Genomic DNA, 27,158 nt, shown 5'->3' with positions numbered 1-27,158 from the left:
ACGCATGAGTGCCATGCGCCACAGCCGTAACTGTTCATAGTAGTGTCCGTTGACCTGCACGGCTTTAAGAGGCTGTGCAGGTCAACACCACTCTAGTTCCTTCTTACCTCTGAATGGCCAGAGTTGGAACCACTGTTCCTTGGTGCTCTTAGCTTGCTAAGAGAACTACTCTTTTCGTTGTATATAGTTTTCCCCTTAGTTCTTAGGTTTCTGTTGGACTTCTTCCCTCCAGGGCTCTTTCCCCGGATCAGGGACTGTGCCCCAGTACGCTGGTTTTAAATACTGTGCTTCCTACCCATGCTCCTTCTCTGTGAGCGACTAGCACCAGCACTCAATCTCTTGTCTTGGTGAGAATCACATCGCTGCCTGCTGCTAATCTGTCGCTCATTCCCGCCACATACCTGGGAAGCCAGAGAATTTCACCTCTGCAAATTGCTTATGGAGGAGGCTGTGCACCCATGTGCACAATTGGCTCTGGCGACCATGGATCTGTCAGCGATGCCCGGTACCGGCAGTCAGCACCACCCTGGGCCTTTCCCGCCTGGCACTGGTGGCATCGGCCCATCCGGCCAAAGCCCACACTGCACAAGAAGCATGCTCATGGGCATAAAGGCAGCTCCCTGACGGGGACTACCTATAAGGGCAGTGTTGCCTCCCTGAGCCATGCCAGGTTGGGTGAGAAATTGTGCATTGACCCAGATGCTCCAAAGAAGCCTCGCATGGAGCATAAGTCCAAGCACTATGCCCCACCGGTGCCACTGCTGGCCTCGGTGACTGATCCACCGTCAGGACCATTGGGACTTACGGCTCTGCATACACCAGGCTCTCTCTCCCTTCTTAGGCCCACAGCTGAGTTCATGCTTCCATATGCTGGGGCATCTCTGTCCCAGCCCTTCAGGTATCTTTCATCTGCTGTCTCCCGAGGATGAGACGCTCCTGCTCCTGCTCCAGCTCCGCGCCACCTTTCTCCACAGTTGCCTTCAGACGCACCCTTTCTTCTCTCGGACCGTGCATCCTTCACTGCACCAATGGTGCCACCGGCTCCAGTAGCCCCACCCTTACCTGACTGGTCTTCAGACTCTGAGTGGTCCTCTAAACCAGACACTCCCTTCACGCCGGCCTAATTGTACAGCCCGAATCCCCGGCACCAAACGTATCATCCAATGTATGCTCTGCTGGCTGATCCATGGTTCTGCTACCTGCGAGCCCTGTCAATGCCTGATGACCCCTATGCTTGGCTCTACTGGACCACTTGGGATCTCTACCATGACTGCGTCCTATTGCTTCACCTGCATCATCGCCCTTCTCTAACGCATACCACTTTTCTCTCCTTCTCTCTCTCCCCCCCCCCCCCTCCAAACTTGCTGGTGTTGCAAGCTGTGACTGAGTGTGCCTGCCAACAACATTTCTGCTCCACGCTGCCCAACCTGGCTGCTAAGAAACTGGACCTGTGGGACGCAAGGTCTACTCATCTGCCAAGCCTCCAATTTCATATTGCCAGCTACCGGGCCATCCTGGCCAAGTACGACTTCCTTTCATACTCTAAGCTGGCAGACTTTCAGGCCTTTCTTTCCCTGGAAAAACAGCAGGACTTCCAGCTTCTTGTGGACGAGGGCAGGCTGGTAGCTAAAGTGGCTTTCTAGGCTGCAGTTTATGCCACTGACAGCCTCCTGCTCCTTGGCATCTGGGGTCGTCATCTGCTGAGATTCCTGGCTCTAGTCCAACTGCTTTCCGAAGGAGGTCCATGTGATGGGTTGGGTCACAGAAACCCTTTTGGGACTGCCACCTGATGTGCTTGAGACTACCTCCAAGCCCATTTTCCCTGGCAGGTTGGGACTTCAGTACCCTGCCTGGTTGTGCCAGATATACTAGCCTGCTACAAACCCAGGTTTGAACCATGTCCCCCAAAAGCTGCATGCTTAACTGAAAACATCTTAAGAAGTGCTCCCGTCTCTAACACCCAGATACCCAGTTCCCAATGGGATCCAAACCCCAAATAAATCAGTTTTACTCTGTATAAAGCTTATACAGGGTTAACTCATAAATTGTTTGCCCTCTATAACATTGATAGAGAGAGATGCACAGCTGTTTGTGCCCCCAGGTATTAATATATGGAGATATACCTATCTCATAGAACTGTAAGGGATCCCGAAAGGTCATAGAGTCTAGCCCCCTACCTTCACTAGCAGGACCAAGTACAATACTTGCTCTGGGTTAATTTAATAATTAAAAAAGTGGTTTTATTAAATATAAAAAGTAGGATTTAAGTGGTTCCAAGTAATAACAGACAGAACAAAGTAAATTACCAAACAAAATAAAATAAAACATGCAAGTCTTAGCCTAATACAGTAGGAAACTAAATGCAGGTAAATCTCACCCTCAGAGATGTTCCAATAAGCTTCTTTGACAGACTAGACTCCTTCCTAGTCTGGGTCCAGCAATCACTCACACCCCCTTAGTTAATGTCCTTTGTTCCACTTTCTTTCAGGAATCTCTTTGGGGTGGAGAACCATCTGAAGACAAAATGGAGGGGCTTCCAGGGTCTTAGATAGTCTCTCTTGTGCAACATCACAGCCACAAGATGAGGTCTCTAGCCACCTGGGCAAGTCACATGTCTATGAATGATTCAGCTTTTTGCAGGCCGACACCATTGTTTACATGTTAGTTTGAACATTCCCAGGAAAGCTCAGATGTGGATTGGCATCTCTCAAATTCCATTGTTAGTTAAGTACTCCCAATTACTTGAATAACCCCTTCACGCTATGTTGACCAAATCTGCCTTATGTGCTTCCTACAGCAAACACTTTAAATACAAACATAGAGCCAACACTCATAACTTCAGATATAAAAATGATACATGCATACAAATAAGATGAATACATTCAGTAGAACATAACCTTTGCAAAGATATGTTACATGGCATATCTAGCGTAAAACATATTCCAGTTTTGTCATATTTACACCCCTAAGCATATTTTTATAAAGCATTTATGGGGTACAACATCACAGTCCAGACTACTCTGGAGGACCTTCCCTTTGAGAACAATAAACTGTTCAGTGACCAAATGGATTAAATGCATTCTTTCAAGGACTCTTGCCTGCTCCAGTCCCTGGGCCTCTACCGAACTTCCCCATCCACCACAGCTTGCCACCAAAAATGGTCGTCCTTCAGACACTCCTCCGCCACAGCTACTTCTTCCACGTCTATCTTCCTGCATCATCCTCCCAAGCAACCCTTTTGACTCCTTACTCAAGACCTGCGAACCTTCCTCCATCCTTCTTACCACAAGTGGTTTTCAGAGGTTGCCTCTCCCCCTTTGCTTGCAACTGGGGCCAGATTACCACCAACTGCTGGCTGCTGGACATTGTCCAGCAAGGCTATCTTATCGAATACTTCTCCTTTCTGTCCCACTACCCCGCCACGGCAGTTCCTGGACACTCCCTCGCAGTGCCACCTTTTCAAAGAGGAAGCAGATACCCTCCTGTGGAAAGGCACCATAGAACTCGTCCTGCACCGCTATCGGGGCCGGGGCTTCTATTTTCTCATACCAAAGTAAGGGGGTGGCCTACGCCCTATTCTGGATCTCGAAATCTTGAACAAATTTATCCGCAGATTCCATTTCCAGATGGTCACCCTTCCCCCTCATTCTCCCTTCCCTCTTCCGTGGAACCTGGTTTGCGGCTCTCGATATGAAGGATGCCTACTTCCATATCAACATCTACCCCGCTTGTCGCAAGTTCCTTCAATTCACAGTGGGTCATTCCCACTGTCAGTTCTGGGTCCTCCCCTTCGGGATTGCTACCGCCCCCTGCGTGTTCACAAAGGTCTTTGTTGTCGTGGCAGCATACATGTGGTGACTGATTCAATTGTTGTTTCCTTATTGGGACGATTGGCTCCTTGTAGCACTGTCCCAAACTGGCCTTCTGCCTACCATTCAAACCCTACGTTCCCTCCTCAATGCCCTAGGAATCATCATCAATGAGGACAAATCTGTCCTCATCCCTACCCACCTTCTTACCTTCATAGGAGGTCGTCTGGACTTTGTCGCAGCATCTGTCTTCCTTCGTACTGCCCTCACACTCATTGCGCAACTCCGCCGCTGCCTGCACATGCATCAGTGCCTTTCCTTTCTGGGCCATATGACAGTATGCACCTCGGTTCTGCCGTATGCCCACCTCCATATGCACTGCCTGCAGCTGTGGCTCCGCTCTGTTAACAACCCACAGTCAGACCATCTCAGCAAGCTGGGTCTTTTCACCCCCATCTGTCCTTGTCCCTCTCTCACCTGATGGCGCAACCCATCCACAGTCCTGGCTGGCATTCTTTTCATGCCTCCCACATCTTACAGCAGCCTCACAATGGACGTCTCCCTCATTGACTGGGGAGCTCATCTGGACGGCCACACAGCTCAAGGCCTCTGGTCATCCAGGGATGACCATCAACGTCCTGGAACTGCAGGCCGTCCACCTTGTCTGCCAAGCTTTTCTCCACTCTTACCATGTCCAGCTGTTGTCCTACAACATGGTGGCAGTCATCTGTATAAACAAAGTAGTGCTCCATCCCCCTCTCTTTGTGCAGAGACCATCCTTCTTTGGAACTGGTGCCTCCAACGCAAATTTACACTACATGCCATTCACCTTCGAGGCACCACCAACTCCATGGTGGACATGCTCAGTCGCTCCTTCCATGCCAACCACGAATGGGAACTTCACAACCCCACTCTCTGGATTCTTTTCTGTCTCTGGGGCACGCTGTGTTGAGAATTCTTTTGCCACACTGGAGAACCACAAGCTGGGGCTTCCGGGGCGACATGACACTCCCCTCTTGTCCTGGACCATCAGCATCCGCTAAGCAGTCCCGTCCATTCCCCTGCTTTCCCAGGTCCTGCACAAAGTGCGGTGTGATGATGTGACTCTTCTCCTGATTGCCATCAGCTGGCCTCGCTGGTACTGGTACACAGATCCACTACATCTCTCCACTTGCCTTCTGCTCAGTCTCCTGGATCCTCTTATGCAAGCTAGCGCCCAGCTGTGACACCCCAATCCGGGCCCTCTCCAGCTCGCAGCCTGGTATTTGGATGGGGCTCATGCATAGATATTGCATGCTCCTCCCCGTCCACGACATTCTTACCTATAGCTGGTGCCTGTCCACTCATGTGTTACTGAGCCAAATGGCATCACTTTGCAGTGCCACTGACACCACCTGCACTCTGTCTCCATTCCCGTCATCCTCGACTATCTGATCTCTCGCCGAAGATCAGGCCTCATCCATTCCTCCATACACCTCAACCTGGCCGCGCTTAGTGTCTTTCTTTTACCTCTGGATGGGTTTTCCATCTTCACCCGCACTACTAGTTCCGGCTACTTTTGTGGCTTCCTCAATGCTTTTCCTGCCGTCCAGAAGCCTACTCCTTCCTGGGACCTTAACCTCGCCCTTTCCGCCCTCACCAAGCCATCCTTTGAACCACTTTCCACCTGCTACTTTGCTCATCTTTCCATGAAGGTGATGTTTTTGGTGGCCATCACATCCGTGAGAAGCGTTCGCTAACTGACTGCAATGATGGCAGATAACCTTTTCACTGTCTTCCACGAGGACAAGGTCTCCCTATGTCTCCATCCCAAATTTTTGCCCAATGTGGTCGTGTCCTTCCACCTTAATTAGTGCATGCACCTCCCAACTTTCTACCCCAAACCTGCCACATGTCCCTCTCGAGAACATGCACTCCACACTTGATGTTTGGCAGGCAGTGGCCTTTTATCTTCAGCGTACCTGCCACACTCTTCACAGTGACTCGCTCTAAATAGGGGTAGTCAATTCTATTTTGTCCAGGTCCAAATTTCTTGGTCAAGGTATAGCCAAGGTCCACCAGAGAAGAAATTAAAATAAATAAATTTTCTGGGGTTCATTCAGAAGCCTCTGCTGGTCCAGATTTGGCCCATGGTCCGCCTATTGACTGCCCCGCTCTAAATGGATCACCCAGTGATTTGCTGATGGCTATGTGCTCTCCTACCACCCCCAGACCCCCCAGAGGGTCTCGACCCACTCTATGTGGGCAGTGCTATGTTGGCCTTCCTCGCAGATTTCCCGTGGCATGAGATTTGTAGGGTGGCCACCTGGACCTCTGTCCACACCTTTTCTGCCCATTAGGCTATCGCCCCGCCACTGCAATGGATGTGGCAGTTGGTCATGCTCTCCTACAGACTCTCTTCTCATGAGCCCTTGTACCCATCTTCTCACTGATACTCTCCCACCTTTGGAATCAGCCTCTTAAAGCCTTGGACACGCCACACAGTCGATGCATGTGCGGGTCAACAGACATTACTATGAACAGTTCTGCTTCCGGCACATGGCGTGCATGTACACCCATGTTTGGAATCCAGATGGAGATCACACATCTTAAAGAACTTCCAGTTACAGTAAGTAATCTCTTGCATCCCTGCACTATTGATCGGAGAACTTCGGTAGCAGGGTCCATTGGGCCTGCACATGTGCTGTCTCCTTGTGTTGTGCCACAAGGCTAGTCAGTACGCGTGGGCAAACTGTCCTCAGTTTCTTCTGAACCACCCTGGCTAGAGACTGAACCATTAGCAGTCTGTAAAGAGTATCATCTTAATCTACTTACCTATAGTTAGCCTCCGAGTTACAGTTGTAGTTCTCTCCCCTCCTTTTTTGTTTCTAATAATAAAACAACTTTTTTTCTTCCCACCTTTTTCTCTCTTCCCCCCCTCCTTCCCCCCCCCGCCTCCCCGTCGGGGACCCTTTCCCCCAGTAGAGTATGCTTGGTTCCCAGGCTTCAAGAAATGTAAAAAGGCAATCCTGATTGTGGATAAGTACTCAGTGCATTTGCGTTGGTGAAGGCCGCATACAACAGAAGTGTGGTCTTTGCCCACAGCTCCGCCCAAGATCACGCTCTGCCAGACGATTATCTTCATGGAGGCAGCTCTTCGACCCCAGTCGCCAGATAGACGTGAGTTTTCCCTACAGCCTTCTATGTCTAAGTCCTGTGGGTTGAAGAAGCAGGCTGCAGATCCGTCTCACAAATCTTCTCAGAAGAGAGTGGGAAGCCCCCCTAGTGAGCCCTGAGATAGCTGCAAGCAATCACAATCTCACTTAGAATCTTTGGCACTGAGGCCATCTCAGTCTGGCATCCATGACTCACAGAAACCGACAGTAACCAATACCACTGATGTGCCTATGGACCGGATGGACACTGAGTTCAGAACCGAAGGACTGGAGTAAGCACTCCTCTAAAAAGACGTTCACGGTACACGAGCCTGCATCGTTACTGCCTGTGGTGGCTCAACCGGTGCAAGAGTGACCAATATGTACAAGATTCCTATCTCTCTGGCACCGCCACCGACGCTGGGACAATCGGAACTCTGCTATTCAAAAGACCTCAGAATGTCAGTACCGAGACCTCTGCACCAAGCCACTACCAAGCACAGGAAATATCCCTATTGCCATGCTATGCCCCTCCGCTCTTTAGCGAGGGTTCAGGCAGTGAGCCTGAAGATGTAGTGTTGCCGTACTCCTCCCAAACTCCACATGGTACTCACTACCAACAGAGCCCAAGGTTATACCCACAGATAGCCCAACCACCACCATCCTGGTATGTCCACCTATGGGCTCCACCGTGGGGTGGCACACTCCCTTGGCTACACCATCCAGGGCTTTGGAGCCGCCTTGAGACTGAGGATCAGGAAGTCGGTACCAAGGAGGAAGTGACTTTGAGGACCGTATTGTCTTCTTCCAGAAGAAGCTGCCATTCTCCACCAACTTTGGGGGATGACTTTGATCTCTTTCAGGAACTAGAAAAGAGGGTGGCAGGTACATTCCAGATTCCAGTGGAGGAAGTCAGGGATACCTATCATCAACTCCTTGATATCCTCCATTCTTCGACCTCCTCAAAGATCACCCTCCCGATTAATGAGGCCATTTTAGACATGGCAAAGACCTTGTGGCAAACCCCAGCATCAGTGACCCTGACCTGCAAGCAGATAGATAAAAAATACCTTGTCCCTGCTAAAGAATCTGAATTTCTATTCTCCCACCTGCCACTCAAACACTATCATAGTGGAAGCTGTCAACTCTTGTGGCACATATCAATCCAGGGTTTCTCCTACAATAGGGATTGGAAGCGCCTTGATCTGTTGAGCAGAAAAGCTTACTCCTCAGCCACTCTGCAAGTTTGTATTGCCAACTACTAGACCCTCATAGCTAAATACTATTATATAAAACTACTCAAAGCTGAATGACTTTATTGAAAAGGATGCCAGAAGTACATCGTGAGTCATTCAAAGCGAAGATATTGATTCAGTCTGCCCTCGACATGGCTGCTAGATCCATCTCCACGGCTGTGGTGATGCTACAACATCATGGCTTCATTTGTCAGGATTCCCGAAAAAGGTGCAGTCTGCGATTGTGGACCTTCCCTTTGAGGGAACGAAGTTCTTCGCCGAGAAGACTGACACCTCTCTTCACACCCTGAAGGCTTCCAGGGCTATCCTCTGGGTCACTGGGTATTTATACATCAGATCAAAGATCTAGTCCCCCAACCCCAGAATAGATCATACAGGTCTCAGTACCAACCTCAGCACCACTACGAGCCACAAAGAAAGGGAAATTCCCTAAATGAAAATGGTCTTGCTCACAATCTTTGTCCCAGCCCTCTACGTCTAAACACCACTTTTGACGGGCAGGTCAAGGCATCATTAGACCACTCCCTCTGACTGACACAAGCAACCATCGTACCACATCCATTTGGCCACTGATTTGGCAATGTTCCGCAGTATCTGGGAATGCATAACATCGGACCAGTGGGTCCTAGAGATTGTCCAAACCCAGTGTTCCATTCAGCTTACCTCCCTACTCCCGCCACAGCATCCTTCCTGATACTGTTTCAGGGATCTTCCTCATGAGACTTCACTATGCGACAAGGTGGATCGCCTCCTCCAGCTGGGAGCCATAAAACCAGTACCTCCACATCTATGAGGCAAGAGGTTCTACTCTCGTTATTTCCTAATACCCAAAAGGAAATGAGGTTGGAGACCCATACTAGACCTCAGAGCTCTCAACAAGTTTGTCAAGGCTCAAAAAGTCTAGATGGTTACCTTATCAATGCTCATTCCAGCACAGGAACAGGGAGACTGGTTTTCCACCCTGGACCTCTAGGATGCCTATTTTCACATCTTGATGCTACTAGCTCACAGACTATTTCTCAGGTTTACTCTGGGACATGACCAATACCAAAGCGGAGTGCTCCCCGTCAGGCTATCATCAGCCCTGAGGGTATTTTCCAAGGTTCTCTAAATGGTGGCTGCTCATTGATTCTCTCAAGGGATAATGATTTACCCATATCTGGATGATTTTCTCCTCAGAGCCTCTGGGAGGCTCACCAAGTAGCCAACACTATGATACATTTGTTCACAGATCTGGGTCTACAGATCAACACACAGAAGTCAACACTCACTCCAGTGCAATGCCTGGAATTCATTGGGGCCAACCTCACTGCATTATAGGCCAAAGCCCTCTTACCTCAAAACAGGTTGCTATCCTTAGTCACACTCAGACACCGTTCAAAGTAGCCCACAACTACCAGCCAGTCTTTGCCTCCAATGATTGGGACATATGGCAGTGGGCATGGTGGTGCTACCTCATGCCAGGCTCACATGATATACCTCCAGCTGTGGTTTGGCTTGGTTTATAGACTGACCAAGGATAGGTTGGACAAATCTGTCACTAACCCCAGGGAATAAAAAAACTCCTTAAACTGGTGAAAGGACGCAGCCAATGTTTGTAAAGGGATCCCCTTCTCGTAAACATTAGTCATTGCTCCTCACCACTGACGCATCACTCATAAGGTGGGGCGTGCACCTAAACAAACTCGAGACATAAGGCAAATGCTTGCCTGTGGAGATATTCCTCCACATCTGTCTCCTCGGTGAGAACGGTCAGGAATGCCTGCGCCTCTTTCCTCCTGCTGATCACAGGATCGCATACAACGATCCTGACAGACAGCATTGCCTCTGTGTACTACATCAGTCAGAGGGGGGAGCCAGATTGCCCTCCCTATGAGTAGAAGTGATGAGATTATGGAATTGGTGCCATCTCCCACAATGTTACACTGGCAGCGGCGTACCTCCCAGGTACACAAAACTTAATTTGTGACTCAGACTGTCCACTTTTATCTCACAACTGCAAGTGGGAGATACACTCGTCAGTACTTCACAACCTATTCAGATGATTCGGGCCACAGTCTGCCGATCTGTTCAATGCTCACCTGAACAAGAAGTGTCCACGCTACTGCTCTAGAGAGGAGATGGGACAACGCTCTAGGTGAGGCTCCCCCCCGGCATGGGGATCTTCTCTGTGCCTTCCCTCCATTTCCCCTACTGTAGAAGGTCCTGCTGAAAATAAAAAGGGACGGAGCTAGTGTAATTTTGATCGCTCCTACTTGACCAAGACAGACTTGGTACCCTTACCTGTCAAAGCTTGCGCTGATCTCTCTCCCAGCTATTCTCTCACAGAACAAAGGATGTACCTTACCTGCAGAAATGGTCTAGGTTTCAGATTTGGTGCACGTCCCAACAAATCTCCCCAGAATCTGTGACTCTTTCACATATCCTAGACTATGATTTAACCTTAAAACGGTCTGGATTATCTCTAAGCTCTCTCAGGCTCCACCTAGCGGATATTAGTGACTTTTACCAACCTGTAGAGGGGTACTTAGTGCTGTCACACCAAACTACAAAAAGGTTCCTCAAGGACACAGTAAACCTCTTAACTCAACTTCCTACCCCCACATGGAACCTGAACCTTGTACTGAAAGGACTGAGTAGGCCCCCCTTTGAACCCACGGCCACCTGTTCACTAACGTACCTATCCATGAAAATGGCCACCTTGTTAACGATTACCTCGGCCAGGAGAATAGGAGAGCAGCTCTGATCATGCATCCTCCCTACGCACTATTTTTTCCGGACAGGGTTACACTCGGACTGCACCCAAAATTCATCCCTAAGTAACCTCACACTGTCACTTGAATCAGTTGATTCATCTCCATCTTCTTCTCCAAGGCTCGCCAAGACAACAGGGAGGCTATATTGCATACCCTGGATGTCGGGAGAGCCCATGCCTTCTACCTGGACAGGACAAAGGTCTTCAGGAAGTTCCCATAGCTTTTCCTCTCCACTGCAGAAAAATCCAAGGGCTGAGCAATATCAACCCAAAGACTTTCCAAGTGGGTCTCGAACTGCATTAGACATTGTTACCAAACTCACAATGTGACCCCTCCAGATGCCATTTGTACACACTCCACAAGATCTATCGCCTCATCTGTCGCCTTCCTCAAGAATGTCCCTCTCTCAGAAATCTGTAGAGCTGCGATATGGCTGTCGGTCCACATTTTTGCAGAACACTATGTGATCACTAGGGACTCTGCCTCCGATTCCATCTTTTGCTCCACAGTGCTATCATATGTAACAGACCCGATCCGAAGTCCCAACGTTCCAGAAGTGGTACTGCTCGGGAGTCACCTACAGTGGAGGACCCTTGGTTATTCATTAGGATTCACCTTGTGCAATAACTATTATTCTTTGAGAGGTGCCCCTCTATGGGTGCTCCACAACCCATCCTCCTCCCCTCTACTTTGGAGTTCTTGTCATTGGCTCTGTGTAGAGAAAGAACTGAGGATGGTGCGCGCGCACACACACACACACACACACACACACACACACACCAGTCTAGCTTTGTGGTGTACCACAAGGAGAGATTGCACATGTGCAGTCCCAATGGACACTGCTAGCACACTTACAGTGGAGCACCATAGGGGGACGCATCTCGAAGAATCATCACTTTTGCACAAGGTGATTACCTTCTTCTTTAAGCATTTAACTTTTAAAAACAACTTTCTGTAACTAACTTCAGCTGAAATTTTTCATGGTTCTTAATGCAGCTGGAGCTGAGGGAGATGATCCCACGGTTGAGACCCTCCTTCCAGGTGATGTCGTGGTGTCCCCTCCCCTGGAGAGGAATCCTCAGTGCGAGAGAACTCTAGTTATTAGGAAGAACAGGTATTAGTAATGGGTGATTTGATCATTAGAAACATAAATAGCTGGGCTTGCGATGACCAGGAAAACCGCATGTAACTTGCCTGCCTGGTGCGAAGGTTGTGGATCTCTGGAGACATCTAGACTTATGTGTAGTGCTGGGGAGGAGACGGTGCTTGTGGTACATGTTAGGTAGCAATGATATAGGGGAGAGGTACTGAAGGCCAAATATAGGTTGCTAGGTAAGAGATTGAAGTCCAGGACCTCTATGATAGCATTTTTTAAAATGCTTCCAGTTCTATGCTCAGGGGCAGTTACAGGCAGAACAGCAGGGTCTCAATGCGTGGATCAGACAATGGTGTAGGGAGGAGAAGTTTAGATTTATTAGGAATTGGGGAAACGTTTGGAAAAGGGGGAGCCTATACAGGAAGGATGGGCTCCATCTAAATCAAAATGGAACCAGATTGCTGGCACTTAAAATTAAAAAAGTCATAGAACAGTTTTTAAACTAAGGGCTGGGGGAAAGCCAACAGGTGCAGAGGAGCACGTGGTTCGGATAGACACATCCCTTAAGGGAAGATCTATTAATGGAGATTCTATGCCTTAGTAAGGAGGAGAGGATGGAAGACGATAAAATACGTGTAGGATCTGATGGGGAGGAAAAAAAAGTCCCATTCAATTACATCATGTAATGGCAGACAGCTAAAAAGTGACAAGTTTTTAAAGTGCTTATATATAAATGCTAGAAGTCTAAATAATAAGATGGGTAAACTCTAGAGTGCCTTGTATTAAATGAGGATATTGATATAATAGGCATCACCGAAACTTGGTGGAATGAGGAAAATCAATGGGACACAGTATACCAGGGTACAAAATATATCGGAAGGACAGAACAGATCATGCTGGTTAGGGATTGGCACTATATGGAGGGGGGGGGGGGGAAGCATAGCATCAAATAAAGTAAAAATCTTAATTAACCAAGCTGTACCATAGAATCTATGGATAGAAATTCCATGCTCTAATAATAAGAATATAGCAGTAGGGATATACTAACTAACCATCTGACCAGGATGGTGATAGTGACTGTGAAATGCTCAGGGAGAGTAGAGAGGCTATAAAAGTAAAAAACTCAATAGGGGATTTTAACTATCCCCATGTTGACTGGGTACATGTCACCTCAGGAAGGGGTGCAGAAATTGTTTCTTGACACCTTAAATGACTGCTTCTTGGAGCAGCTAGTCCTGGAACGCAACAGAGGAGAGGCAATTCTTGATTTATTCCTAAGTGGAGCACAGGATCTGGTCTAAGAGGTGAATATAGCTGGACTGCTTGGTAATAGTGACCATAATATTAAAATTAAACACCACAGCAGCCCATGGGTGTAGCATTTAATTTCAGGAAGGGGGCTACACAAAAATGAGGACGTTAGTTAAACGGAAATTAAAAGGTACAGTACCAAAAATGAAATCTCTGCAAGATGCCATAATGAGGCTCAACTGAAATGTATATCCCAAATTAAAAAACATGGAGAACTAAAAAAGTGCCACTGAGGCTAAACAAAGTAAAAGAAGCAGTGAGAGGCAAAAAGGCATCCTTTTAATAATAATAATAAAATAAAATAAAAAAAAGTTAAATCCTAGTGAGGAAAATAGAAAGGAGCATAAACTCTGGCAAATGAAGTGTAAAAATATAATTAGGAAAGCCAAAAAAGAATTTGAAGAACAGCTAGCCAAAGACTCAAAGTAATAGCAACAAATTTTTAAGTACTTCAGAGGCAAGAAGCCTGCTAAACAGCCAGCGGGGCCATTGGACAATCAAAATGCTAAAGGGCACTCAAGGACAATAAGGCTATTGCGGAGAAACTAAATGGAATTCCTTGCATCACTCTTCATGACTGAGGATGTGAGGGAGATTCCCAAACCTGTGCCATTCTTTTTAGGTGACAAATCTGAGGAACTGTCCCAGATTGAGGTATCAAAGGAGATTTTGGAACACATTCATAACAGTAATATGTCACCAGGACCAGATGGTATTCACCCAAAAGTTCTGAAAGAACTCAAATGTGAAATTGCAGAAATATTAACTGTAGTCTATAACCTATCATTTAAATCAGCTTCTGATTGGAGGATAGCTAATGTGACACCAATTTTTAAGAAGGGCTCCAGAGGTGATCCCGGCAATTACAGGCCAGTAAGCCTGACTTCAGTATCCGGCAAACTGGTTGAAACTATAGTAAAGAACAAAATTGTCAGACACATAGATGAACATAATTTGTTGGGGAAGAGTCAACATGATTTTAGTAGAGGGAAATTGTGCCTCACCAAATCTACTAGAATTCTTTGAGAAGATCAACAAGTATATGGACAAGGGGGATCCAGTGGATATAGTGTTTTTAGATTTTCAGAAAGCCTTTGACAAGGTCCCTCATCAAAGGCTCTCAAGCAAAGGAAGCTGTAATGGGATAAGAGGGAAGGTCCTCTCTTGGATTGGTAACTGGTTAAAAGATAGGAAACAAAGGGTAGGAATAAATGGTCAGTTTTCAGAATGGAGAGAGGTAAATAGTGGTATCCCTGAGGGGTCTGTACCAGGGCCAGTCCTATTCAATATATTCATAAATGATCTGGAAAAAGGGGTAAACAGTGAGTGGCAAAATTTGCAGATGATACAAAATTGCACAAGATAGTTAAGTCCCAGGCAGATTGCAAAGAGCTACAAAAAGATCTCTCAAAACTGGGTGACTGGGCAACATCATGGCAGATAAATGTCAATTTTGATAAATGCAAAGTAATGCACATTGGAAAACATAATCCCAACTATACACATACTACCCAAGAAAGAGTCATTTTGGATAGTTCTCTGAAAACATCCACTCAATGTTCAGCGGCAGTCAGAAAAGCAAGCAGAATGTTGGGAATCATTAAGAAAGAGATAAATAGTAAGAAAATATCATATTGCCTCTATATATAAATCCATGGTATGCCCTCATCTTGAATACTGCATGCAGACGTGGTCCCCCCATCTCAAAAAAGATGCATTGGAATTGGAAAAGATTCAGAAAAGGGCAACAAAAATTATTAGGAATATCGAACAGCTTCTGTATGAGGAGAGATTAATGAGGCTGGGACTTTTCAGCTTGGAAAAGAGACAACTAAGGGGGAGAGGTCTATAAAATCATGACGTGTGTGGAGAAAGTAAATAAGGACATGTTATTTACTGCTGCTTATAACATAAGAACTAGGGGTCACCAAATGAAATTAATAGGCAGCAGGTTTAAAACTAACAAAAGGAAGCATTTTTTCACACAACACACAGTCAGTCTGTGGAATTCTTTGCCAGAGGATGCTGTGAAGGCCAAGACTATAACAGGGTTCAAAAAAGAACTAGATAACTTAATGGAGGCTACGTCCATCAATGGCTATTAGCCAGGATGGGCAGGGATTGTATCTCTAGCCTCTCTTAGTCAGAAGCTCGGAATGGGCGATGGGATGGATCGCTTGATGAGTATCTGTTCTGTTCATTCCCTCTGGAGCACCTGGTATTGGCCACTGTTGGAAGACAGGATAGCTGGACCTTTGGTCTGACCCAGTATGGCCATTCTTATGTTCTTGTGCAAGGAGAATTGTTTGTTTGAAAAGGTCTGCTTTAAAATGACATTTAGATGGTTGAGTAACAAGTGTGGAAAGAAGTCTCACTTGTTGAAATTTTGCATATATAGTACTCGTGTGTGCTTAGCTAAGTTTGGTGAGAGGAAACACTCTAATAAACTGTTCATTTCCAATACTTGAAAGATTTAAACAGGGACATTATCTCAATTCTGTACAGAAGTGTAATTTGGAAAGGTGAGGGACAAATTTGTGTTAGTTTATTAAACCTTTGTGATCTCTTCTGCTGATGCTTTAAAATATGGTCTTCGTACTACATATTTGCCAAATTATGCAAATAAAAATTTAATGATATACAGTGACTTGCAGTGCAGTACATAATATCTTTGAATTTGGCTTGATTAAGTTTTCATTAAAACTTTAAAAATAAATAGCGCCCCCCCCCTCCAAAACCCTCCCCAAAATCTGAACTTGTAGAAAACCTCAGTAGCTTTTAAGTTAGAAACATTTCTGACCCAGAATTTGTCACAATCCAGTTTGAAGTCATTCTGTCTTTGAAGGTACCTTACTTTAAGTTTTGAAATATCAACAATATCAGGCTTTCAATTTTTTTCTTGGTGACCTGAATTGTGATGTCCCCTGACTTAACCTGGGATGCTGATTTACACCCACCTCTTTAGGCTTCAGAGCCTGAGCTGAACCTTGAAAGAGTTGTCCACCCAGCTACTTCTAGAGCACTAGCATGACCTTCAGTAGCCTGAGTCTGTTGCCCCAGGCTGGGAGGCTTGCTGCCATGGTCTGTTAGACATACCCTTAGTGTTTTGTGTCTAAATGTTCGTTGCCCCAGTATTCCAAATTCCGGTAGGTTTTTAGGTTAATATAAAAAATTGATTGCAAATTTCTGTTGTAAAAGTTAGTTTGACATTTTTGGTTTAATGTTTCAGTGAAAAATTGAGTTTTTTGTCAAAATAAACTTTCATGAGTTCAGTTTCTGATGAATTTTTGTTTTTGATAAGCCTCTCTAATTTGTAGAACAGTTTCTAGAAAACCATTTTTTTATTGAGTTTTTCCCAAGAAGGGGAAAAACATTTCCTAACCAGCTCTAGTTAAAACTACCAAAACCGCAATGAGAGCTACCACTTTAGGCTTTTTAATGCATTCAAAACGGAAACAGCTGAGCTGTCTATTCAAAACTATTCAAAACCGTCAACACAAAATGAATTTGATAAATTCTGAAGAACTTAACTAGAACTCAGGATTTCCCCACCCCCACCCCGCATCCTAGCATACCTTTTGTTTGCCCATTAAATAAATGGGATTGGTGTGTCACACAGAATTGAAGTGAGCTGCACTGAAGTTTGTCTTAAGTGAGGCAAGGCTCCACATAATACACTGCTTAAGAGACTATTAGCTAAATTAAGCATGTTGCACAGCAAACACTACCATCATTCTGAACATTTAATACTTTATTACCCGCCTTTCCATGAATGACCTGTGAAAAGCCTAGCTTTTACAGAAGTGAATAGCTTCTATATATGAAATATGTAGGGACTAAAAGTCAGTTCTTTCGTGCTGAAAAGCAACTTTTTTGCATGCTAGGTACTCTTCCTATGTCTGTTAAAGAATTCAGCAGTGTGCCCGCTGTGGTGCACCTTTAGTATGCTAGTATGCTGCTTTAAAGTCTTTACCTTAAATATAGCACTCCTTTGTATGGTCTCAACACAGGTCCTGAATAGCTTTTATACTCTGTGAACTGAACTGTTTTCTTGGAAAGCTTAAATAAATGTGAAGCTGGTATATTGTGATAATTTGTTTCTTCACAACTTTGCATAATAACTAACCAGCTTTAGTGAAACTTTTATATATTAGATCTGGTTTGGATTATTAATTATACCTATACAGCAAAGTGTTAGCTGATTTTAGTAATAGTTAGAAGACAGCTGTTGTTGTAGTTACTGCTGGTTATATCCCTCCTGCAATATAATTTGATGATCACCTTGGATAATAATGTCTTGGCTGATGAAGGAGTTTAAAAAAGTAGCTTTCTGTGTTAACCTTTATTTTCCTTTTGTTAGGCAGATACAATACCAAATTAAATACCGTACTTACATAGAAATAAAATAAAATAAAGTGTTAACTGTTCCTTTGAGTAAACAGCTAGTAAAAAGAATTTCAAATAGCCTGATTAAAAAGTCCTATAGTCATGCTTTTGAGGAGAGAATCTTACATGTTAATGCCTCTTATAATCTCTCACAAATTCTATGAAGATTTTAACAGACCTATTTTTCCTATTTACAGAAGTATTCATTGCTGCCTTACTTGATTTTAGTATTAAAACAGTTCCTTCTTCAGAGGGATTTGAATGAAGTTTTTACTGGTGGAATTAGCTCTTACAGCCTAATTTTAATGGCAATTAGTTTCCTGCAGGTAAGTTCTCTATTTTGTTTCTCTGTTCTTAAATTTGTTTCTGCCATGAATTCTCCAATTGTCAATTGGCTGTTCCTCTTCTCTCTCCCTTAGTGACACACAGCACTCCCTTTGTTGTTAAGGCTTTGTGATCTCCATTCCCCGGCAGTCTGCCTCTCATATCTCTGAGAGCTCTGCTCAGAGTATGGATGAGAACTGCAGCAGAGGCCTCTGAAAATGTGTTATATGAGTATAATCAATGTGGAGAATGGCATAGTGGCCCGCTCCACACAACCTTTTTGCCGAACCTGCTGCCTAGAACTGTCCCTTTCTCTGGCAGAGGCTGCCAGTAGTCTGCCCCACACCCTATTTGGTTGGGCTGCAAGCAAGCAGGCCACCTAACATGGTAGTCATTTCAGTAGAAACACTGGAAACAAACTATTGTCAAATTATGGTAGTGTCAGAGAGCCTCACTGATTTCTCCATGACTACTTCTCCCTTATCTCTTTTACTCCTTCCTCCCTGTTACCAGATAGAGGATGGATGGAGGGGATGCTCTGAGGGCATAGGCTGGAGCACCCACGGGGAAAAATTAGTGAGTGCTCTGCAGCCAAGCTCCTCCCTCCTCGCCTCCTGCTGCCCCCCCAGCGCACCATGTCCCTGCTCCTCCCTCTCCCTTCTAGTGCTACCCTCTTCCCCCCCCGCCACCTAACAGCTGTTTGGCAGCACTTAGGACTTTCCGGGAGGGAGGGGAAGGAGCGGGGGTGCAGTGCACTCAGGGGTGGAGGCAGAGTGGGGCGGGAACTTGGGGGAATGGGGGTGTGGCGAGGGGGGTTCAGGGGCGGGGCGGGGTCAAGCACCCACCGAGCAGAGGGGAAGTCAGTGCCTATGCCTGAGGGTCCTTGCATGCCCCTGAATTCCTTTGGAATCTTCTCTGCATCCTTTGCTTGCTTCCCTTGTCAGCAGACCTCCTGCTGTGCTAATGGGAGTAGGCTTGGAACCAGGACAGCTGGGCCTGGCTGTTCTCTCACCCAAATGCCTGTTGTGATAAAGGCTACTTCTGACCTACAAAGATGTATGTTTATGGACCCCACACACAATTTTGATACCTTGTTAAAAAAATAAATTATGTGCGAATCTTGTGTTTAGTATATTATAGGTGAGGCTAGGTGCCCAACACTTTCCATTATAAGACCTTGTTTTCAGTTGCTTATAGCTTTGATTGGGCTGAAATTTTTCCATTCTAGGTGTTTCCTTCAGATTGACTTGTTGCAAATTTCAGCTAAAATGGTTTGAGCAGTTTCCTAGAACAAAGCTAAGGAGAAATAAAATCATAATTTAATCTTTTTGTGGATGCATTATGATAGTCTTTAATTACATACTTTTTCCACATGGCCCATTTGTAAGTGATTGTGGAATGTCTGGATTATTATTATAAAGCCTAACTACAGTGAATTGGCAATCAGTTAACTCAGATTAAAAACAGGGCCTCACACTGATCTAGACATACGCTCCAGCATAGGCGTTCTTTATGAGTAGCTTTGGTGTTTACCATATATACTCGATCATAAGCCAGTTCGTTTATAAGCTGACCTCCCTCCCAGAAGATGGATAAGTAAAAATGGAAAATTTTTATAACCCGTTCATAAGCCGACCCTATAATTCAGGGGTCAGCAAACTTTGGCTCCCGGGCCATCAAGATAAGCCCCTGGTGGTCCAAGATGGTTTGTTTACCTCAAGCATCCAGAGGCACGGAGGTAAACCTAAGTAAACAAAGTGTCCCGGCACACCAGCTGCTTGCCGGGACAGCAACTGGTGGGGAAATTTTGGTGGGGGGGAGAAGCTGGGAGTCAGGGGAGTAATCCCTGTGACCACCCCCCCACATGACCCCACCCCTAGCCCAGGACCCCCACACTCTCCCCATCCCAGCCCTTCCCACCTTATCTGGGGAGGATGTCTCTGACCTGGCCGCAGCCCGCTCCGGCGGGCCGGGCGGCCGCTTTGGAGGCTGGGGGAGAGCAGGGTGGCCAGAAATGGAGAGACTCTGGCCCCACCTCTTCCCCTCTGTCTCTGCTGGCTGTGCTGCCTCTTCTTGCTCCCTCTGTTGGGGAGAGGGGCTGTGTCCCACCTCTCCTTCTCTAGACCCATTCATAAGCCGACCCCCATCTCTGATGCTTCCCTTTTTTACTAAAAAAAATTCAGCTTATGAATGAGTATATAGGGTAGTTATTGGCTAGTTGTTGGCTGTCTGAGATGGTCTTCAAGTTGTGTACATCTGGTAAAACATGGGGACGATGGTGAGAGGCCAGCAATGCATATCTGTTCTAGAATGCACAAGCATTTGTAGGGGAAACACTGAGTTCTGTTTTCTCCATCTTCAGGAAACTGCCACCACTGCAGAATCCCTATGAAAACTTAAACCAATATTCCTTCATTATCTAGGCATCAAATCTAAGTGGCAATTCTTCTGTGTTGCTTTTGGACTAGAAAACTAGACTAAGTAGAAAGATTTGGTTAAGTACCTATAGGCTCCATATACTATTCAAGTGCTGCCCCCTCTTGGTTACATTCATGAAGTGAAGTTTAAGGAAAGCTTAGGGGAATTTAGTTGGGAAAGGTAATAGGATTACAACTTTTAGGTTATGAAGTGGCTATAATGGACCAGTTTTATGTCTAACCGTTAGTACATGGCTTGTCAGTTTGCTAGTACATGCCTATAATCCACCCTCACTTTTTTAGTAAGTATCAGACATTCTTCTTTACAGTTGCATCCAAGAATTGATGCCAGGAGAGCTGATGAAAACCTTGGAATGCTTCTAGTAGAATTTTTTGAACTGTATGGAAGAAATTTTAATTACTTGAAAACTGGTATTAGAATAAAAAATGGAGGTGCCTATATTGCCAAAGAAGAAATCATGAAAGCCATGACCAATGGATATAGACCATCCATGTTGTGCATTGAAGATCCTCTCCTCCCTGGTAAGATTACATAACTTTTTAAATACTTCTTTTAAAAATCAGAAATGTAGAGTATGACAAAAAGATCAAAGTTGTTCTTTGTTATGTGAAGGAACTACATCGTGTTGCTTTAAGATGTCCATACCTTGTATTCAGTTAAGTTTACAAAGTGCTAGACTAAAAGCGCACGCAAGGAAAAATGTATAAATTAACATTCAGAATTATGTTGGTATATGTGAAGAAAATACTTACCTGCATATGAATATTACAGGAATTCCAGCTTCATCTGTTTGGTTATTGTATGTAAGTCTATTGAGTTTACCTGTTTGAGTCACTGATAAATCAGAAAATGACCTTGAATTTTTATGGATCAATGTCCTAAAAAAAAGCACAAGGTACTCCAAATAAGACTATGCTACATACCACCAGATCACACTAGAGAACAAGATGACTGGTTCCTTAAGCCCCTATCTGTAATATGTAGGAAAAAAAGATTATGGGGGACTTCAATCTGAATGACACCTGCTGGAGATCTCGTGCTGCCAGTGCTAAACATTCTTGAAATTTCTAAATATTAAAGATGACAATTTCCTAACTCAGAAAATGTTGCATCCAGTTTTGTTGGGGGAAGGGGAAAAGGGAAGGGGAATCTTGTATTCGACCATGCTTGACAGATAAATAGGAATTAATCACAGAATTAAATAATAGTGGTAGGTTAGGTACAAATGATCACTTCATTACATTCTTTATGCAAACAGAGTAAAGTCCAAACCAGTAACGTATGTACATGGTGCTTTAAAAGGGCCAGTTTCACAAAGCTATAAATGATTGAGCCAAACCAGGTGAGGATTTAAATTATGAATTATGAATTATTAGCAACTGTTCAAGAATATTTCACTAAATGCCTAGCAAGTCTGTCAAAATAAGGCCATACTAGTTAAAAACCAACATGGGTTGGAGGGGAAGTGAATGCAGCTATAAAAAATTAAATGTGTAACAGATTGATGCAAGGGGAAATTGATAGTAATAAATAAATTGGTAGCTAGGAATTGTAGGAAAGTTATAAGGGAAGCAAAAAAAAAAAAAAAAAACAAACCCCACAAATCTCTGGCCAACAGAGCCAATGGGAATAGTAGAATTACTCAATGGAAATGGTACAATTGTCAGTAATGCAATAAAGACAGAATGATTCAATTTGGGGAAAAAGCCAGATATATTTGTTTCAGAGTAGCAGCCGTGTTAGTCTGTATCCGCAAAAAGAAGAACAGTAGTACTTGTGGCACCTTAGAGACTAACAAATTTATTAGAGCATAAGCTTTCGTGGACTACAGCCCACTATGCATCCGAAGAAGTGGGTCCACAAAAGCTTATTCTTTAATAAATTTGTTAGTCTAAGGTGCCACAAGTACTCCTGTTCTTCTTTTTGCAGATATATTTGTATGACATGATTTTATTTGAACAGTACCAGAGGGGTAGCCGTGTTAGTCTGGATCTGTAAAAAAGCAACAGAGTCCTGTGGCACCTTTAAGACTAACGGATGTATTGGAGCATAAGCTTTCGTGGGTGAATGCCCACTTTGTCGGATACATGCATCTGACGAAGTGGGCATTCACCCACGAAAGCTTATGCTCCAATACATCCGTTAGTCTTAAAGGTGCCACAGGACACACTGTTGCTTTTTATTTGAACAGTAACTTGGAAGAATGTTAAACAGCAGCTACAAAAGTTAAACATCTTAAAACTAGCTGCTCTACATCCAAGAGTTGCATCCAAGAGTTTTAAAAGAACTGACTGAGGAGTCTCTTGCTCCTTAATGTTGACTTTTAATGAGACTTGAAACACAAAGTAAAGTTGTGCCAATATCTAAAAATGGTAAATAGGATGACATGGGTAATTATAGGCCTGTCAGGCTGATATTGCTCCTGAGCAAAATAATGGAATTACTGATATGGGACTCTATTAATAAAGAATTAAAGGAGGTTAATATCATAAATGCTACTCAATATGGGTTTATGGAATATAGGTCCTGTCAAACTAATTTGATCTTTTTTGATGAGATTACAAGTTTTGTTAAAGTGTTGTCATGTACTTCAACTTCTGTAAAGTATTGACTTGGTACCTCATGACATTAATTAAAAACTGGAATGCAAAATCAACATGCACATTTAAGTGAGTAAATAAAATATAACTGCAAATGAGGAATAATCAAGTGGGGGCATTTCTAGTCAGCCTCATAGGGATCAATTCTTGACCCTACACTTTTAACACTGTTTATCAGTGATCTGGAAGACAACATAAAATCATCATTGTTAGTTTGCAGATCACCTAAAGATTGGGGCAGAGGTAAATAATGACATGGACAGGTCACTGATGCAGAGTGATCTGGGTAACTTGGTAAACTGGGCACAAGCAAACAATATGCAGTTCATTGCAGCCAAATTTGAAATCCTACATCTAGGAATGAAAAATTTAGGCCATACTTACAGGATTGGAGGTGGGGGGACTATCCAGGGAAGCTGTGACTCTGGGGGAAAAAAACAAAACAAAAATACTTGGGTCATGGTGGATAACACTGCTCTACAGCCAAAATGCTTCTGAAATAAATGTAGTCAAACTTTACTAATTCTGGGTCACTGAGAACGAAAATGATGCTTAAAATTGTTGATTGGCTCTAGTTTTCAAGGTATGCTATTGGGTCAGTATATACGACCCTTGACTTGGGAATGGCGGAGGATAAGTGAGTTCTAAAGGGAAGGGATCTCAATTTAAACCAGAAATGACTAAAATACATCTTTGACTGGATCTATGAATAAATCTGACTGGGTTTGGACAGTACTTGCTTTTTAGGCAAAACAATGAATGACGCAATCTGAAGTTGGTATTGCGTCATACATGATATAAATTGCATCATGTTATTCCTAGAAGTCATGGATGATGCAATCATAATGAACCTTACATCACTCTGCTGAACAAATTGCCCTATATCAGCCCTAGAAATCATACAGTGTTTGATTTTGCAAAGGGACACATTTCTGTTTTGCCAAAGTGAGCAGAGATGCCTCGTACTTGTGTGAACAGTGCAGATAACTTCTGCTATGTTTGTGGTGAAGTGACTTTTGCTTCTTCTTCGAGAGATGTCCCTGTGGGTGCTCCACTCCAGGTGTTGGTGCGTCCCTGCGCCTTTGCTCGGAGATTTTTTGCAGCAGTACTCCTAGCGGCCACGCATGCTCAGAGGCTGCCCCCCGCTGTGAGTCTAGGTTGATAGTACGCATGCGTGGCCGGTCTCCTCAGTTCCTTCTCTACTGTCCCCGGCCTGAGACGGAGCTCAGCAGTCTCGTTAGGAAATCCCTCACTCTTGCTACAATTACCCTTCTAGTAGTTAGTTTGTTGTCAGTTCCTTGTTAGTGTAGTTAATTACCTCTTATCTGTTACCAAAAAAAAAAAAAAAATTTGTCAGCCGCAGCCGCTTCGGCCGTGCCGGGCTCCACAGGCTTCAAGCGCTGTTCTACATGTAAAGAGGCTATCCCGCTATCAGATGGCCACTCAGTGTATAAAATGTTTGGGGGAAGCCCACATTCCCCAAAAATGTGCCCACTGCTGTAAACTCAGTTCCAGGGCGCAGAAGGACAGGGAGCTTAGACTTAAACTGTTCTTCCTGCAAAAGTCTATTGGGTCAGTTTCAGACCCAGGCGCTGAATCCGGCTCCGCTGCCTGCCACAGCCCCCCCGCCTCAAAAAAACTGAAAAAATCTACAAAGAAGGGACAGCTTTCTTCACCAAAGAAGGTTATGAGGCACAAGGTTTCTTCAGGCAAATCAACGGTCTCCCTGCCTGTGTTTCCTCGCCTCAGCAACTTTGAGCCGGGCTCCTCAGGAACCGCGCGAAAGCCGCCTGAGGCTGCAGCGGCTGCACAAGGCTCTGGTGCTGAGGCATCAGGCTTTCAGTTGCCTGCCTCTATTATGGCGACAGACGCGGTGCCGACATTTTACAACATGCCTGATCCCCTGCAGGCTGATGTTACCTGCCCGGCACCGACCGCGGCACTGTCAACCGCGGAGCAGACTGACAGGGAGATCACAAGCAAAACCCCTGCTCAGAGGAATGCTCCCGCATGGCAACCTCCCCCTGCACAACTTTCACCTCACGCAGGAGCCTCACCTTTTCAGTTTACTCAGACAGCAGATCTATTGGTATCACCTATCCTGCAGTCTCCCCTGATGAATGCCTGTTCTTCTCCAATGCATGAGTCAGGATCTGAGCAGCCTTCCTCCAGTGAGGAGGAAACTGATCCACAGGGAGTTTTTTCTCCATATCAAGAATCCCACTCCCAGACCCCAGTCAATAGAGGTTATAAGAAAACTACCTCATCCTACTCTCAGGATCCTGCCCCCTGGGGGGTGAACCCCTGGATGGCACCACCTATGCCCTACCCGCCACCATGGCAATATTGCACACCATGGGCATCGTACCCTCGAGAATACGTGGCCTATGGCAATTTGACCAGACGCAACACCGGTCTAGCGCCACCACCTGACGAATCTGCCAGTGACACAAGACACCTGGCAGCACAGTCACACTTCCAGGATCAACCTAGCCTTGCTTCTATTCCAGCAGAGCCGGAGGTAACGCCTGAGGAAGCCTTACTTCCCCTTCCTCCAACACCGTCGGATGACTACACAAAATTCCAAGACCTCTTTAAAAGAGTTGCCAGTGACTTGAGAATTAACTTGGAGGTAGTCACTGAACAACAGCATGAGCTAACTGACATCCTACAGCCCTCTTCTTCCTCTAGGGTGGCATTACCAATCAACGTAGCCCTTTTAGAACCCGCTAAGTCCATCTGGCAGACTCCAGCAACAAGCATCTCCTTCATCTGGGAGCAGTAGAAATTGTGCCAGCACGACACAAAGGGAAGGGTTTTTACTCCCATTATTTCTTAACAGAAAAGAAAAATGGGGGATGGCAACCAATCCTGGACCTCAGGCAGCTCAACCAATTTGTCAAAAAGCAGAAGTTCAAGATGGTTACCCTCACCACCATAATCCCAGCACTGGAGCAGGGCGATTGGTTTTCTGCCCTCAACCTACAAGACGTCTATTTCCATGTCACTATACATCCGGCCCACAGACGCTTCCTTCGATTTACCCTCTGCTTGACACATTTTCAATACAGGGTTCTCCCCTTCAGACTGTCCACAGCCCCCCTTGTCTTTTCCAAGCTCCTAGCCGTAGTCACTGCCTACCTCAGGAAACAAGGGATCATAATTTTTCCTTACCTCGACGATTGCCTCCTCAAAGCCTCAACGTTTGACTAAGCTCTCCGGTTCACACGGCTCACCGTCGATTGTTTCCTATCTCTCGGCCTACAAATAAACAAATCCACATTACGCCCCACCTAGCACCTGGAGTTCATAGGTGCAGACTTTGACTCCCGGACGGGGTTAGCATCTCTCCCACCCGACCACTTCAACTCCATAAGCCAACTGGCCACAAAAATTCGCAACAGTCCCCAGGTGACTGCCCGAGACTGCCTACAAATACATGGCCTTGTGCACTTTTGTCGTCCAGAATGCACGCCTCTACATGAGGCGATTCCAAGTGTGGTTGACCACAGTTTACAGACCGAATGTGCACTCTCTAAACAAGACTCTCTCCATACCTGTCCAAGTCAAAGATTCTCTACACTGTTGGACAGTTCACTCCAACCTCTGTTCTGGAGTCCCTTTTCTTCAGCAGGCTCCATCACTCATACTGACCACCGATGCATCTCTGACAGGTTGGGGTGCACACATGTCTCACCACACAGTACAGGGGCTTTGGTAGTCAGCCGAGACCTCCCTGCACATAAATGTCCTAGAACTTCGAGCTATTCGCAATGCGTGCCGTCACTTCCTGCCACTAATCAAGAATTATCACGTACGCATGATGACAGACAACATTGCATGCATGTTTTATGTAAACGGGCAGGGAGGAGCTCGATCCCATTCGCTGTGCACAGAGGCTATGAAGCTCTGGAATTGGTGCATTGCGAACAACATCTGGGTATCGGCTGCCTGTCTTCCCGGAGTAATGAACACCACGGCAGACAAACTAAGCAGATGCTTCCCATGGGACCACGAGTGGAAGATAGACGAGAAAACCATTCACAA

At 45.3% G+C, this 27,158-nt stretch overlaps 1 protein-coding gene across 7 annotated transcripts in view; it reads left to right on the top strand.

Moving 5' to 3' along the window:
- The window catches only part of TENT4A (terminal nucleotidyltransferase 4A), a 112,048-nt gene that overhangs the window by 37,297 nt on the left and 47,593 nt on the right, over positions 1 to 27,158 (top strand). For all 7 annotated transcript variants that reach the window (XM_054019196.1, XM_054019193.1, XM_054019191.1 and 4 more), the window contains exons 6-7: positions 17,946 to 18,074; positions 20,819 to 21,032. In XM_054019196.1, coding sequence (XP_053875171.1) covers positions 17,946 to 18,074; positions 20,819 to 21,032 — 343 coding nt within the window. The remainder of the gene's footprint in view (positions 1 to 17,945; positions 18,075 to 20,818; positions 21,033 to 27,158) is intronic.

The sequence above is a fragment of the Malaclemys terrapin genome, chromosome 2 (assembly GCF_027887155.1).
Source record: "Malaclemys terrapin pileata isolate rMalTer1 chromosome 2, rMalTer1.hap1, whole genome shotgun sequence".
NCBI lineage: Eukaryota > Metazoa > Chordata > Testudines > Emydidae > Malaclemys > Malaclemys terrapin.
This window is presented reverse-complemented; position numbering and strand designations above follow the sequence as displayed.